Source organism: Electrophorus electricus, chromosome 17, assembly GCF_041902795.1.
Source record: "Electrophorus electricus isolate QZ-2024a chromosome 17, ASM4190279v1, whole genome shotgun sequence".
Classification (NCBI taxonomy): domain Eukaryota; kingdom Metazoa; phylum Chordata; class Actinopteri; order Gymnotiformes; family Gymnotidae; genus Electrophorus; species Electrophorus electricus.
In genome coordinates, this window is record NC_137513.1 from 4773166 (window position 1) to 4789118 (window position 15953).

At 44.3% G+C, this 15953-nt stretch overlaps 1 protein-coding gene across 2 annotated transcripts; it reads right to left on the reverse strand.

Moving 5' to 3' along the window:
* Nucleotides 1–11418: 11418 nt before the first annotated feature.
* On the reverse strand, nt 11419–15901 carry exo5 (exonuclease 5). 2 transcript variants are annotated; one of them, XM_026997770.3, is made up of 6 exons: nt 14577–15901; nt 13946–14027; nt 13556–13815; nt 13316–13416; nt 12962–13045; nt 11419–12880 (listed from the first exon to the last, which is right to left on the reverse strand). In XM_026997770.3, exons 1-6 carry the CDS (start codon nt 14650–14652, stop codon nt 12398–12400), a joined length of 1086 nt encoding a protein of 361 aa, XP_026853571.2. In that variant the 5' UTR covers nt 14653–15901; the 3' UTR covers nt 11419–12397. The 2 variants fall into 2 exon arrangements, with proteins under 2 accessions (XP_026853571.2, XP_026853570.2); XM_026997769.3 differs by having other exon boundaries at nt 12962–13134; nt 13312–13416.
* Between the last annotated feature and the right edge of the window lie 52 nt (nt 15902–15953).

Consider the following 15953-nt stretch of genomic DNA (forward strand, 5'->3'; position numbering starts at 1 on the left):
ATTCTGCTTTCAGCCTTCACAGGGTTCAGTGTAGGCCGCTTGGAGAACACAGATTAAAGGTCGTAAAACGTATAGGGGTCTGAGCACCGCTGACGTACAGTACTTAAACCTGCACTTTTGGCGTGCGTAAAGGCCTGGCTTTTGATAGGTCTCAGAGCCTCCTGACTCCAAATGGAAACCAGCTGTTGCTGTCAGGATTAGTCAGGGGCCGTGAATGCATGGAGTGGACTCCTGCATCTGGGTTTACAGTAACTCACTAAGACCGCTCGCTCTCACCTTCTCTTGGCCTCAGTCACTCGCGTTCTCACTCGCTAGTCTTCGCAAAATGCTGCATCGACCGGGAAGTCAGTAGATTGTGCAGATTAAGAGAGGATAGTGCCCTTCTCTTTCACTCTCTCTGTCTCTCTCTGTCTCTCTCTGTCTCGCTTTAGCTCAGTCGCTGTGACTGTTACTGTACACTACAGACCTCGACACGGCGCACCATGTCAGCACGTAAGCCCGTCGTGCTTTCCTATAGCACAGCAGATCCTCGATCATCTTTCTCCTGCATCGGTCCCTAATGCTGCAGCTCTTTCTGTGCACACACCACCACTGTTTAAGCAGATTAGACAAAGCAGTTGCATAAACCTGCGAGGAAGGATGCATCTGTTCTGCTCCTGGCAGTCGTCTCCACTGCACACCTGACACTGCGTGGTTGGAAGCGCGAGGCCATCCACCAGACACTTGTCGACACATGAGAGAACCCTAAATCAACTAAACCCTACTGAAGCGCTGAGCAGAGGCACATTCGCCTCTGGCCCAAAGACCAGGCTGTGCAGAGCCCCACAGCTGCAGCCTTTGGTAACGCAACAGGCGCATGCACGAACGCACGGCTGGAGCATGGCATGTCATTGGCCAAACTGGCTCTGAGTGTGAAAAGTGACGCCGTGACTCATGAAGTGGCATGCTTTAATGCAGTCGACCGCATCCTCTGTGGTAGTCTTCCTGTCCCCCTTAAACTTCCTGTTTTAGAGGGTTTGCACTGCAAAAGATGGGCCGTGAGCTGAGCGTGAGTTTGGTTGTTGTTTTTCCCCACCTTTACCTGCTGTCTCACATCAAAGTCCAACTCCTCAAGTTCCTTTTTGATTCCCCAGCAGTGGGGCAATGAGGTTTAGCAATCTGCCTTTACACGGTTATGTTAATCATTACTAATGTTCCACAAGTCTATAATTCCTATGAGGCCTGTGAACATGTTCAGCGCTACAGGTCGATGGGAGACCTTCACGTCTGGAGCATTTCCTCCACTGTTTTCCTCTATAGGACTTTTGTTTTCCTTCTCATTACGCTCATTATCTCAGCTATTAGCAAATACTGAAATAGATCACAAACCAAAGAAGTTACACACTGATTAACAGAGGGGCAAGAACATTTGAACCTTAAACCTAAAATAGATCTACTTTATATTCAAATTTAGGTTGAATTCAAATCATTTTTTGGAATTTTTCTATAAGGCATTGTTTTTAAGTGACAGGGCAATTGTGTTTTACATTAGTAAATAAGGCTATTATTAAACTTAAAATATCACTTCTAATATGTACAATGTATGATTTGGCCTGATTTGGCCTCAGGAACTTTCCTCATCAGTGTGCAGCAGTAGTCTGTTAACATAGATGGGATCCACTTTCCTTGGTACAACTTTTCCAACCCTACATAATAACATGCAAGTGCAACAAAAAACTATGGGTGATAGAAAAATGTTGAAAATATATTTGGATTCAGCTTGCAAAAATACATATAATAACAGGTTTCAGGCTTTTAGATTTTTTTTTGTTTGTTTTGCGGAAGGCAAAATTATTGTTGACTAGTTTAATATGCAGCTCTAATCAAGAAGTCTTTAAATAAGATGTTGTATTTAACAGGTCAAGGTTACCATCATCATTCTCAGATATTAGCTTCATTAAATGAAACAGGATGGCTGTAGCTATAGGAATTCACAGTTAAAGGCTCCAACCAACTGCCAAGCATGTTCAATAAATCTGTCACTGTTCTCCTGCTCTGTGTCAGGTGCTTTTAAGAGGTGTGATGGATTACCCCTCGTGCACGGTGTCCCCGCCCAGAGCTCTGCACAGCCTGGGCTGCGCGTCAGCGCCAGCGTGCAGGAGAGATTGATTATGCCGCCTCCTGCTTTCCTTAATGAAATAGAAAGTGTTGCCATGACAAACCGCTGCAGTAGATTAAACAGGGATTAAGGGATCTTGGCAGAGTGAGCAGTGTGAAGGCCGCAGTGGTCTGTCTCCTCAGCGAACGCTGTCATGGGGGTCGCGCTGGCCCTTTGGGGTTCCTGGATGTCAGGTAGCCCTGTAAATTCTCGTACCTCCAGCAATGCAGTGTAGGCAGCTGCCCTGGGGTATTACTAGGGCCATGCGGTCTTGATAGATTCACATTCATAGCTGGAGGACGAGTGACTGATTCAGTGTCTGTGGTTTCTTAACGTTAATTTTAAATGAAGCTGGCTATGGTGCAGTAGCGTAGCTTTGGGAAAGCGGAGACGTGCTCTTGACAGCTCAGGGAAAGAGATACTGAAATAACCCACAACGGCTACTACTGCCCTGGCTCCTTCCGACTCATATTCCCACAATGCATTTCAATTCATCCCAGGACCTCTCTGTACTCCGTGGCTTCTAAATGTTTAAGCCAGCAGGGAAATGATGAACGCTCGCACCACGAAACAGCAAGGACGGACAAGGGAAATATTCTCGTCAGAATCGATCCACGGCGCCTTCAAAAGTCTGTGATTAGCACATGAACAAGTGCGCATTTTGCACGACACGCTAGACACTGGAGGCCATGAATGGTCCGCCGGCATTTTTACGAGACCACCAACTGAGCTTTATCTAATGCCAACGGCGAGTCACGGTGGCTGAGGAAACCCGGCCAAACCTCGCTGCCAGCTGGCCTGCCAGAAGAGGATGAGCTGCTGCACTCAAGCCTGTGTCCTCCAGTTCAGCGTGAGAAAATGAGGCACGAATAGACCTGAACAGAATAATCTGTCGTAGCCACCTAGCAATTTCTCATTGGATGTTTGACACCTACAATACAGGTAGCACAAAAGAGTTGAGCGCTGGACAGCCCATGCTAACCAGAGCAGGACCTAAGAGAGACAAGGGAACCAGTCAACTGGAACCATTTTAGACTTCAAAAACATCTCCCTGTGTGTTCTGATATGTTGCCGCTGTGTTCCTTTCGCTCTCTTTTTACCTTTATTATGAAGCTTTTAGAGGTGTGCAACTCAGGGTCTGCTGACATCTAAAGCTGACCAGTTAAACCCCCGATAGCCGCGAAGTACTGGCATAATGAAGGGGCAGGCAGGGCACACACTGCTTGGGGACTTTAAGATGAAAGTGCCACCCCCCCAAAAAAGGGATTGTAAAGGTAAAACATTTTAAAATTTTCAAAAGGATCTTCATCCTCGTTCTTGCTGATGGCACTAGGCAATGCTTTGACTGAGTGCGCTTGAATGCTTGTTTGGGTCTCATCTTTCTGTCATTAGATAAGTACGGGCATTTAACTCTCCCTCTCAATCGGAACCTGCTACTCTGAGAATGACCTGCTACTTCTGCGGGTTTAGCTGACCAGTTCACTCAAGGCCAAGGTCAACCTGCTATATTCTCTTGTACAGCTTAGCCCCGTTAATCTGCAAACACACTTTCAAGCCCGATGAACTCAAAGTAATGATCTTTTCTGACACGCCGATCTGCATGCCCAATAATGTCTCTTCATGCTGTCGTTTGTCTCTAGCAGACCAGAGACAAACAATGATATTGCGTGACGTGAAAGGAACAAATCAGATTTCGGTGGAGCAACCAATCATCTGCAGTCATTCCTCCCCCAATACAAACAAGCACATCCAAAGCTGTTCTTACCACAACCCAATGTCAAAGAAAAGAACTCCTTTTGGGTGTTAAAACAGAATCTGAGTTTAATGGCAATACTGAAACCATTTGCAGTGATGTACCTGACACAAACTCAACGAAGAGACATGCTATTACTATTCCATGTCTCAGCATAGCCATAGACTGCTGCCTCGGTGGAGTAGCTCAAGGTCATTCATCTTAGCTCCTGACTCTCTTTCTCTCTCTCTTTTTCAGAATACACAGAAAACCTTGCATGTCTACACTGTAGCCAAGAAAAAAAAATTGTTTTGGTTTGACCCGATCAAATCAACTTCACCATGTTTACACTTATGATTTTTTGGCTTCAGAGCTGCATGCTCCCATGAGGGATTACAGTAGAGTGTCAGCATTTAATTTATGATTAGATTAAGCATTAAAACTGTCAAGATTAAGAATTAAAACAGTTTTCTTGCAGCACAAACAATATGATTAATAGCATGTGCCTAACATATCTCTTCAGTGAATTTTTTTGAGCTGTCTTGAAAATAAATTTTCTGGGACTTGTGGCATATACCATATATCGTTTAGAACACGGGTCAGTTTCGCGTCACTTTCCCTGAGACCTGGAGCCAGCCCAGTCTCCTGAGAGACACAGCCTGACCTGGCTGGCTGCAAGCACTAAGGACATTGCTCAGTGGACCCACGTAGCTGGGCCTCTTCTGAGAGCCATCCCCTCTGCTCCAGAAAACAGACCCACCCACACCACAAAAACCAGTCCAGCAGGACATCATGGAATGAGAATAGCAGAGATGACCCTTACCCTTATAGCAGAGCACATCCTCAACGGAGAACGGTTTATAGTTTGCCATAATGAACACAGCCCACATCATTTACATCATCAAATCTGCAGGCCGAGCATTGTGCTTTGCACAATCTGGTGCACTGAAATCCCTGGGGAGCTCTGTGCTGTTGGAAGGAAACTGGTGAACTTCAGCTACAGGGCATGGTGCCTCCAGCTGGATACGTAATCTCTCCGTCCATCTCCCTGGCCTTTCTGTGGACTCTCAGACTGACGTCACAGCTGAGCTGCACTCCCCACCCTACTCATGGTAAGGCGTGTCTCTAAAAATAGCCTCTGCCCTGAGGAGCCACATGGGTTTACTCCAGTTTTTAAGGCAGCGTGTCCAGTGGAGCTGCCTGCTGAGGGGGCTCCTGCCTGCAGCCCAGTACATGGCTCATGGTCTCAGCACTGTCCCAGCATCTTCTCAACACCGTCTCAACACTGTCTCAGTTTTGTCTCAGCACTGTCTCACATGCAACCCCCACTGTCACATACGGCTTACAGTGGTGAGGCACAGCCATTACAGTGTGAACCCCCTCACCCCTCCCACACCATCTAATACCATAAGAATATTACTAAAAGGTGAATTATTTTTTATTTATTTATTGGATTTTGATTTCTTTTTGTTGTTGTTGTTTATCATAAATGATCATACATCTGTAAGCACAAGTACCATCTCGCACCTACACACGTGCACACACACTAAACGAGCTCCTGTTCTTCTGACTCTCCACCCATCAGCCCCTTGCCCTCTGCCAGAGTGTGTGACACACATGTGGGAGTGTGCCACGTCATCACACCAGAGCCACGCTTCTCACACACACACGGCAGCTGCTGCAGGACCCCCTGTGCCTTGACCAAGTAGAGAGCACAGAGTGGAAAAAAAACAGCCTCAGCTAATTTGGGTCTTAATTACAAGTGAAAAAAAGAACATTGAGTACGTTCGGCCGCACAAGACCCTTCCGGTCACGCCGGCCAGGTGTTTAGCCGCTTTTAGCTTGTTTTGTTCCGTTCGCAGCAGCTTTCTGACTAAGGGACAGTATGTTCGAACATGAGAGTAATCGTGTGAGCGCAGGGGTCATTGTTTCATGCTGTCATTATGAGAAAAGGAGCTTTAGGAAGTCCATAAAGCTTGGTTGAGCCCTCCGTATGACTTCAATTGATCTCTGTCTTCAGTAGAATCAGTCATGTTTACATGCAGAGGGTTAGCCAACCATCTACACCTGTGGACCATGCTGAATAATTACAGCATGCCAATAAACGCGCTGGTACGACCCGCTTAAAACGAGCTTGTGAGTATTAATAGTACAGAGACTTATACCTGTGAAAAAGGCACTGTGGTCCATCACCATGCTGCCTGCTTAGATCATGCTCCCATGACAGCTTTGCAAATTGTACTTCTGACCAAGCATTTCTGAGGTCCTGACCCTGAAAGGAAAGTGTTTGTCAGGCAGAAGATGCTTTGGCCAAGCAGTGATTCCATTACAAAGCTTTCACAGACAAGGACTTGGAAATAGAAGTCCATCTGTTTTTATTCATTCAAAAATTACATTTCCTTTGCATTATAATAGCCAGAGCTGGTTTACATTCTGCTAAAAATAGAGAATAATTACATATCCTTCTGTGTTGCAGGTGACAGTAGTCAAGATCAAGAGAGAGACAAAGTAACAGAAAGAGAAAGAGAGAGACACAAAGAGAGAGAGAGACAGGAAAAGACAGACAGATAGAGAGAGACACAGAGAGATACCCAAAGGGGCATTTCCCCTTTACGCTTGGCTGAAGACAAGACAAAGGCCCTCTAATGATGAGAAAAACAAGTCTCCTATTGATCTGGAGTGAAAAAACCCTGTGAGCATACCAGTAAGGTGGCCAGTATTCTCCTCTTCTGTGCTCATTAACTTTCCTCCACTGTTTCTAACCTGTGTCCTCCCTGGTTTGGACCAACTCATTACTGTGAGACTGAACAGGCGTTATCCCACTGACTCGTGACCTCCTTAATGAGCATGGAGTCCATTTGCACAGTGGGACACTAACATGGCCATTTGACAGTCCTGCCACACATGCTCACTATGGAATACTGTTTCATTAACTCGCCAAACATATCAATAGATTCATCAACGAGATTTCTTTATTGATCGCTCTCCAGCACGCAGATGAGTGCACCCACGCAGAAACATCTGCGGACAGAGAGGAAAATGTGACGTGTTTTTATCGTGCCATCAGCAGAAGGTGCCTTAGCTGCCTTCTCCACGTTAATCAGGGCTATTTTGGCGCTCACTAATGGGCTCTCCGGCAGAGACCGCAGGTGCTGCTCTCCCTGCCTCCAGCAGGTGGCACTTTCCCCGTCTCCAACACAGAATGACTAACAGCCCCTGGTGTTTTGTTTTGTTTTGTTTTTTTCCATCTCCACAAAGCACGAATTAGGTGGACCTCAAAGAAGTGCAGCAGAAAGCCTGCGGTAATATCCTAATTAAATAGCAGGAGAGGTGATCTGAACTGGTGCAGGGCTCCTGGTACTGAGCAGCTACTACAGGCTACTATAGCGAGGCCACTGGCAGATTTTCCCTTGTCTGCACTAATCCTTGAAACAAAGGAAGAATTCCCCTGTTAGAGCTTAGCAGGTAGTAGTGAAACTTAAAAGCCAGGTCTGTTCTGTGTAGTGCTTTTGTAGTGTGAGCACTGCTTATTATACATCTGTAGTCTCAGAGATGTGTATCTCTGACCTTAAAAATAAAGTCAGCCATTGTATTTTTGAGCTGCTCACGTGTCCCGATTTGCATGAACTTAGACAGCTGTTTGTGCTTTTAGAGGCATTATATCATAGCTGTGACCAAATATTTTCATCAATGATAAATTAATTTAACCGTGTCACAGTGCATTATCTTACAAAGGACAGTATACTTTGTCTGTCATCTCTTGTGGTATATGTAGTATATAACAGTCACTAATCACATCCTGTCAGAAGATTACAGTGAGTCACCCTCAACTCCCATAATATTTTAGGAAAATGAATTCATGTATGAATAGAAAAATATATTGAACACTTGTATAGTAAAAGAGTGGATATTGGCATTATTGTGTTTGCAGAAGAGCCCCTACCATTCTGAACACTAACATTTACAATCATGATTACTCCTCTGGCAGACACTGTTATCCGAGGCGACTACCAACCCGGTCAAAGTGCAAGGCAACAGTACAGCTAAGCTCAGGTCTCATGCTGAGGTTTTGTTGTTGTTGTTTTGTCATATGACTGATCTCAGCATGAGGTTGTGGCTGGCTGGAGGTCGTGGACCTCAGAGCCAGGGAATTTCTCCAGTTCAAGCCTGGGAGCTCACGGCTGGCTGCTCCCCAGGGGCCTGGACAGCAGAGTGGTGTGGGGATCTCTTTCTCTGCCTTACCGACTGGATGGCTGCATTATTATAAGGTCCAGCCTGACAACCACTTTGCCCCATTTGCTTGATTCGGTGTAGCAGTTTTATTTACTCCCCTTCCAAGGACTTGGGTCACATGCTTCTTAACCTTAAGAGCAGCTCATTCTCTTGTATTCAATAAATATTCCCAAAGGACCATGGAAAACTGTTGTTGCCATCGGTATGTCAACAGGATGAATTTAGCAGCTGGGATTAATGTATTAAATAATAATCCAAGACAGCACCATCCATTCAACCAACAAATTTCTGATAAGGATATCAACAGCTCCAATGCCAACATTTTGAAATCTACACAATTCACTTTACTATCTACCCCCACTTATATGAGTGATCACTTTGAGCATCAATCAAACTGTCCCCTGTGCACATTCCTTACCTTCACGCCACATTCTTTTTTCCAGGTAGATAGGTAGTATAAGACTGAATGGTGTTTGTAAATTGCATGTTTCCACGACGATTACGTTCGGCAGGAAGTGAGCTTTCAGACCATCAGCAAAGAGGACAAATAGTGTGTGAATGAGCTAAAGCCATTACCGTGGGCCGACCTGTCCGCACGGCAGGTAAGCGAGTGTTTGCGGAGGGTGTGGGTGAGGTGCCGGAGCCATATTCTGGCAGCCATGTGAGCCTACGACCTTTTAGGAGGCCCAGAGGAGAGGGTCATTAGTGCCCGAGAGCCTTCATTAGCGCGGCTGGATCGCGAGGCCTCCTGTTCCAACTGGCGAGGAGGCAACGAGGCTTTTTTTCCTTCTCTAACAGAGTGCAAACAGTGCAGGGGCCATTCTTGACTTATGGAGCCATAGATTTGCGTTGTTCCACCTCAACAGTGTGCCAGCAATGCCGCCTCTGACACTCCCTCTGCTGGATGTAGTGGGAGTCAGAGAAGAGCAGATCAGATACGGCAGGTTGGAGCAGAGGCCAGGCTACCAAAGCACTGAGCTGTTTCTTTCATGCGTTGATGCTTTATTCTATAGGCCAGTGTACAAAATGCCAATATACAGAAGACGATGTAGCCAACGTAGCAAAGCACTTATCTCTTTCTTTCATGTGTTTTATGCTTTATTTTATTTTATATTCTTTTTATGTGGGAGGCTTTACAGAGCTACATGCTAAATTAAATTATTACACTTACATTTCATCTTAATCACAACTGTTCACTGGAGCATTATCACCATCTAAGGTCATTCCCACATCCTACCAAAGATTGTCTGCAAATATATTATAGAGAAGCATGTTAACCTCAGTGTTTCAATTAAATTTATTACTTGAGTGCTTTTCCCTAAGCGTAGTCCCAGAAAGACTGTGATGAAGTAACAATATTTATGCTTTATAGTTCCTCAGTACACCACTGTGTTTATGGTATTGGTTTGGCCTTGAATGCATAGGATAAATGGCACACAGAAAGGAGTGTCTGTATCCTGTCCTTGTATGTCTGAGGCCAACAAAACAACACTAAACAGAGCACCTGTTTGAGCACCTGTTTACCGTCACTGTAGCTCACATCAGCTCAAACCCATACATCGTGATGTATTTTCTGGTCTTTATTACCTCACCCCCAAAAACCCCAACCCCTAGCCCAATTCAGCACTCTGTTTGGGAAATGAGCAAACTGATTTGGAGTGTTCATGTCTGTGCGATTGGACTGCAGATGATCAGTGTCCAGTGGGAATCTGCGAGGAGTGTTTTAATTGCCGGGCACGTGATGTGTTCAGCCCCTCTGTGTCCCAATAGTTATGAGAACATACTCTACAGGCCTGCACTGTGACACAACAGCGTTACACAACACGCTCCATCAAACACTGCAACATCGCACAACAGCGTTACACAACACGCTCCATCAAACACTGCAACATCGCACAACAGCGTTACACAACACGCTCCATCAAACACTGCAACATCGCACAACAGCGTTACACAACACGCTCCATCAAACACTGCAACATCGCACAACAGCGTTACACAACACGCTCCATCAAACACTGCAACATCGCACAACAGCGTTACACAACACGCTCCATCAAACACTGCAACATCGCACAACAGCGTTACACAACACGCTCCATCAAACACTGCAACATCGCACAACAGCGTTACACAACACGCTCCATCAAACACTGCAACATCGCACAACAGCGTTACACAACACGCTCCATCAAACACTGCAACATCGCACAACAGCGTTACACAACACGCTCCATCAAACACTGCAACATCGCACAACAGCGTTACACAACACGCTCCATCAAACACTGCAACATCGCACAACAGCGTTACACAACACGCTCCATCAAACACTGCAACATCGCACAACAGCGTTACACAACACGCTCCATCAAACACTGCAACATCGCACAACAGCGTTACACAACACGCTCCATCAAACACTGCAACATCGCACAACAGTTACACAACCTGCTCCATCAAACACTGCAACATCGCACAAGTTACACAACCTGCTCCATCAAACACTGCAACATCACACAACAGCGTTACACAACCTGCTCCATCAAACACTGCAACATCGCACAACAGCGTTACACAACCTGCTCCATCAAACACTGCAACATCGCACAACAGTTACACAACCTGCTCCATCAAACACTGCAACATCGCACAAGTTACACAACCTGCTCCATCAAACACTGCAACATCACACAACAGCGTTACACAACCTGCTCCATCAAACACTGCAACATCACACAACAGCGTTACACAACCTGCTCCATCAAACACTGCAACATCACACAACAGCGTTACACAACCTGCTCCATCAAACACTGCAACATCACACAACAGCGTTACACAACACGCTCCATCAAACACTGCAACATCGCACAACAGCGTTACACAACACGCTCCATCAAACACTGCAACATCGCACAACAGCGTTACACAACCTGCTCCATCAAACACTGCAACATCGCACAACAGTTACACAACACGCTCCATCAAACACTGCAACATCACACAACAGCGTTACACAACACGCTCCATCAAACACTGCAACATCACACAACAGCGTTACACAACACGCTCCATCAAACACTGCAACATCACACAACAGTTACACAACACGCTCCATCAAACACTGCAACATCACACAAGTTACACAACACGCTCCATCAAACACTGCAACATCACACAACAGTGACCCTCAATCAAGCTTTACAACACTGACTACCAGCTCAAATATACACTGTCTGCACCCCCCTCTCCAACAGACAGCGACACTCTGGCCCTCAAAGCCGCAGCTGCCATCACAGTAAACATGTGAGACTTATTGTTTAAGAGGAATTTAATGTTAGCAGTAAATGTCACACAAAATCAATTTTGAGAACCTTTCCAAAGACATAATTCTACAGGGATAGATACAATAATGAACCCATATGTAGTCATCTCAGAAGGCAGGAATGCTGTGGGTTGTGTAATATCACAGCATCTTATTTGTCAAAGAGTTATATGTAGGGAAAAACCTAAACAAAAACATTAGCCCCATCTAAAGGATAACATTGGCCCAGTACTAACACATAAATAGTGAAAACAAAGAAATGTCCTAAAGGAATATAGATTTGAATTTTTTAAAAGAAGAACAAACAATCCATAGCATACATTTCTTTTTGATTTTTAGCACATTATTTCACAGTTATATTCTGGAATGCTGATCATTGTAAAGTGTTATTTGAATCATAAGAAGCACCATAAACAGATCATTATGAAGTCTTTTACGTAAAAACAGTAGTGTAGCATATTACAAAGTATATCATCATAAAATAATAAAAGTCAGTCATCTATAACACACATTATTTCACACTCATATTAGATAAGTGAGAGTTCATTTTTTAAGAAGCTTTTGCTACTGTCATTAGACACAGAGACAATTTCATATAAAAATATATGTGTGTGTGTGTATATTTGGGGTTTTTTTGTTTTACTTTTTTTTTAAAAGATTATAAAGTTTTTAAACTTTTACTAATTTTTAGTTAAACTTCCAAAGATCATTATGATTTTATTCTTTTTTGCCTTTGCTGTTCCTAACCTGAGTTATCATGCACTTATAATCCCTTCTTATCTAGAAATATGCAGTATCTAAGGACAATTAAAATTGTTCAGGCATAACTGATTATGCTTGTTAAGAGTAAAAATAAATAAATAGATGGGAACTATTGATTAAAAAAATGATATATAAAACAATTAAAAACCATAAACATACGCTAGTGCTATTAGCATAGCATATGAGCACAGCTCAAAACAACAAATCATGGTGTGTCAGTTAATTTGCTTCTTTTACTGGCATGAGGAGTGTCAGGGAGTTGGTATCCACTCTTTCTCCAGGCACAGATCTCCCTGTGAAGGCAAAACCTGCATTTCCAGGCCTCCTCTATATCCACTCCCCTGGACTCCCTCTGGCCTCTCCAGTAGGCCAGGTAGTCCCGGAGATCGGCCCGCAGCTTTGTTGCATCGAAGGAGGCCACCCTTGTCCCGATGAGGCCACAGGAGGCCTGATGCCTGTATTCCACCTGGAGGAGGTCAATGCATGGGAGTACAGAGGCAGACAGGCTCTGCAGGAAAGCATCTACCATCTCACCGAAGGTTGCTACCCGGAGCCCAGCTTTAGCGGTGTGTGCGAGGACTCCGTCCCCGAGTCCCCGAGAACCACACAGCTGGGGGTTGTCCACCAAGTGCTCCCTCCTCAGCTCCCCTCGGACCATCGCGTCAAACAGAAGCTTATACAAGCCCACCTGACAGACAGATTTAGAGAGGAAAGACGTGAAACACAGCAAAGCCGAGTGATGTAAGCAACGCAAAGTTTGTGCGTTTACCTGAAAGTTGTGGCATTCCGTCTGGGCAGTTCTGGGCAGAGAGTCGTCCCTACGGGTCTTCAGCTCGTTCAACACCAGCTCCCCCTTCAGGTTATAACTCAACTCGTCAATGACACCCATTACATGCACACCTTCCAGGACACCAAACACTGGAAACTCACGCACACACTCACCTGTAACCACAAAAAGATACAACACAAATAATATCGAGCAGGTAGAGCATGGTGCTATTAACACCAAGGTCATGGGTACGATTCCCATACAGCACAGCCATGGCTCTGAGTGTAAGGTTCTCTGAATAAGAGCAACTGACAAGTGCTGTAAATATAAACACTTCTGTATTGACATACCTGCCTCTAATAGTGGAATCATGTGCAACATATTGAGAAGTGCAACGGCAACAAAATCTTCTCTACTCTGGGTATTAATGGAGATGACTTCTTGGATTTCCAACTCTGTGTGGGAAGAGGCATAATAACATGCAGTATGATTTTACAAAAAAAACAAAACAAAAACTAGGGCAGTGAATTTCAGAAAAGCAGACTGGACCCAAATTCAGGAAGAAGAAAGCTGAATACTGGCAGATGACCTCACCTCTGACCAAGTGAATGGTCGCGCCAGTCTGCACCTCGGTACGCTTCTGCTCCTCCCTCCTGATGTGAGGCTTTTGAAAGTCATACTCAAGCTTCATCTCACACCAAGCCTGTTGACACAGTGTGGTTACGCTCAGGTGGCGCTTCCAAAAGCGCAGCTGACGCCTACGACCGCCCTCGGGACGGCACTTCCTCTTCAGGCCCCTCTCCTCGTCCATTTTAAAAGGACTCTGCTCTGATCTTTCCTCGGTCTTGCAAGCCCTGACAGAGACCCACCAAATGCTATATTAGTACTGCACATTGTAGCCCTATTCTTTAGCCGTCATCCCACACCAGCCAGTATATGTAGATCAAACTGTAAAAGTGCATTTTTAAAATAAGGTGGACTTGCCTATGCAAAGACTCTGGGACTGTAACTTGATTACTATTCCTCGTGTCATCTTTCTGACATGTGACCGACTCATAGGGCTCTTCTGAAATGATTAAAACACACACAATCATACGTGAAAGGCGGATTCACGTCATAGTGACGGATTTCAAATCAGCCGATATTAATACTGTTATTTACTATGTAAATTGTTATATTTCTTTTTAAATTATATTCAGTGCTGTCTGTTTTATATGGCTTGATTCTATACTAAATCTATTTTAAAACATGGACACCTCCATGTGAGGGACCCACTCTAAGGACCATACACTTCATTCGAGGACTTTACAGAACACTTTATAGGGGAAAACAAGGTAAAAATGAAAATATTTCATATATATTGCTTGCTACTTTATGGTGGTAAAAATTAATGTATTCCTATTAGAGGACAAGGTCCCGTTAGACCCTATCTGTCTACAATCAGGTAATTAGTTTCACAAAACAATGCAGCAGTGCCACCTAGCGGGATTTAAAAGTCTATTCAAACACATGATCTATTAGCAAACTATTTAGCCAGAAAAGCCATAGAGCCTGTTAAATAGCTGAATTAGACTCTTATTAAATGTTATGATCCGTATCTTAAGAGTCCTCTTACGTTTCTCTACTTGTGCAGCGGAGTAGAGGAGGTCGGAGTCGCTGATGTCGCCCCAGTCCTCAAACGCCCGCTCCATGAGCGAAGGGCAAGAAACGCAGTATTCACGGAAATGCGTCGTATGACATGTTCGTGAAGCTCCTCACATCCAAATTGCTTTATTTATGGCGACGAGTAAGATGTGGTCAGCAGGTTGAGAGGCATTAAAGAAGCATGAACCATCTCGCGTTTTCAGCGTTTCTCCTCTTCGTTGTTTATGGAATTTGCCCGAACTTGTCCGCATTTAGGCCACGCCCTCGACTCATTTCCTCCAAGGGATCCGGTCGCATTTCCATTTACTGTTTGTATAGCCTAACCCATATTTATCATGCTTCACTGTTTGTTGCTGCCGATTGACTCTTAAAATAAGATTTCCTACTACACTGAAATGAGTTAATTCGCAGCTTTCTATTCATTTGGCTATTCCCAGGTGCGTAGTCGAAACTACCAAGAGTAAAAACATGCTGTTAGACCGCAGCTTGTAACTGAGAAATTCACCTGTAGCCTACTTGTGAGGTAGTTATACCACCAAGCAGTATGAATACCATCAAACGTGACGCTAGAGCTGTCTTTTCAGAGGTTAAAGTCCCTCAACATTTATTACTAGATTAAAAAAAAAAAAAACCTAAAATAAATACAACGAAAAAAAAACATTACGTCAAGACTACTGAACGGAACTCATATCAGACCATCACAGTCTGATCATTCAGGTTTGTAGGCGTCTATAATGTCCTATGCAGAAGGAACCCGGGCAATGAAGAGAATATAGTGAAACACATTGAATTTTCATGACACAACAGAATCCACTGAATAAAAATCAGCTCAAGGTCACACTGTCACCCAGGTATCCAAGGAAGATTATCCCCCGTACGTTGTTCATCAAAGCATTACACAAAGTCCAGACCCTGTGGTATCTGACTCACCCAGGGGGTAAAATTGAGGACATTAACTACAATATACGTTCAAAAGCAGCAGCTAGTAAATTGAAAATAAATGAGCAACCAAAGACAATTCTGAGTCAGAATGCTCAGTGCATGTTATTAAACTACTGACAGCATATATAATTAAAATGTTATGTTCTGTTTGAACTAAAAGCGTAAGAGGTTAATTCTTTAATATGTACGTTAGGAACGCATTTGTAGGCCTAGTACCAGGAGAAGCTCTAGCAGGGCTTTACAGTATAGAGGAGTGTTTTCCTCACCTGAAGGGGGCCTTTGAAAACCACGAATAAGTTCAGAGCTTGTAAAATTGTCCTTTTGTTGGCTTGGTTATTAATCTCTGCAGAGGTGGATACAGTAGCGAAAAATTGCACTGAAGTAAAAGTATTGTTGATTTAAAATA

Bases quoted from the DNA above. Each gene is read 5' to 3' on its own strand.
- exo5 (XM_026997769.3), bottom strand. From the start codon at position 14,652: ATGGAGCGGGCGTTTGAGGACTGGGGCGACATCAGCGACTCCGACCTC. The intron at 14,028-14,576 runs GTAAGAGGACTC...TAATCATTTCAG, and splicing joins CGCTGCACAAGTAGAGAAAC to AAGAGCCCTATGAGTCGGTC. The intron at 13,816-13,945 runs GCAAGTCCACCT...GGTCTCTGTCAG, and splicing joins GTCCCAGAGTCTTTGCATAG to GGCTTGCAAGACCGAGGAAA.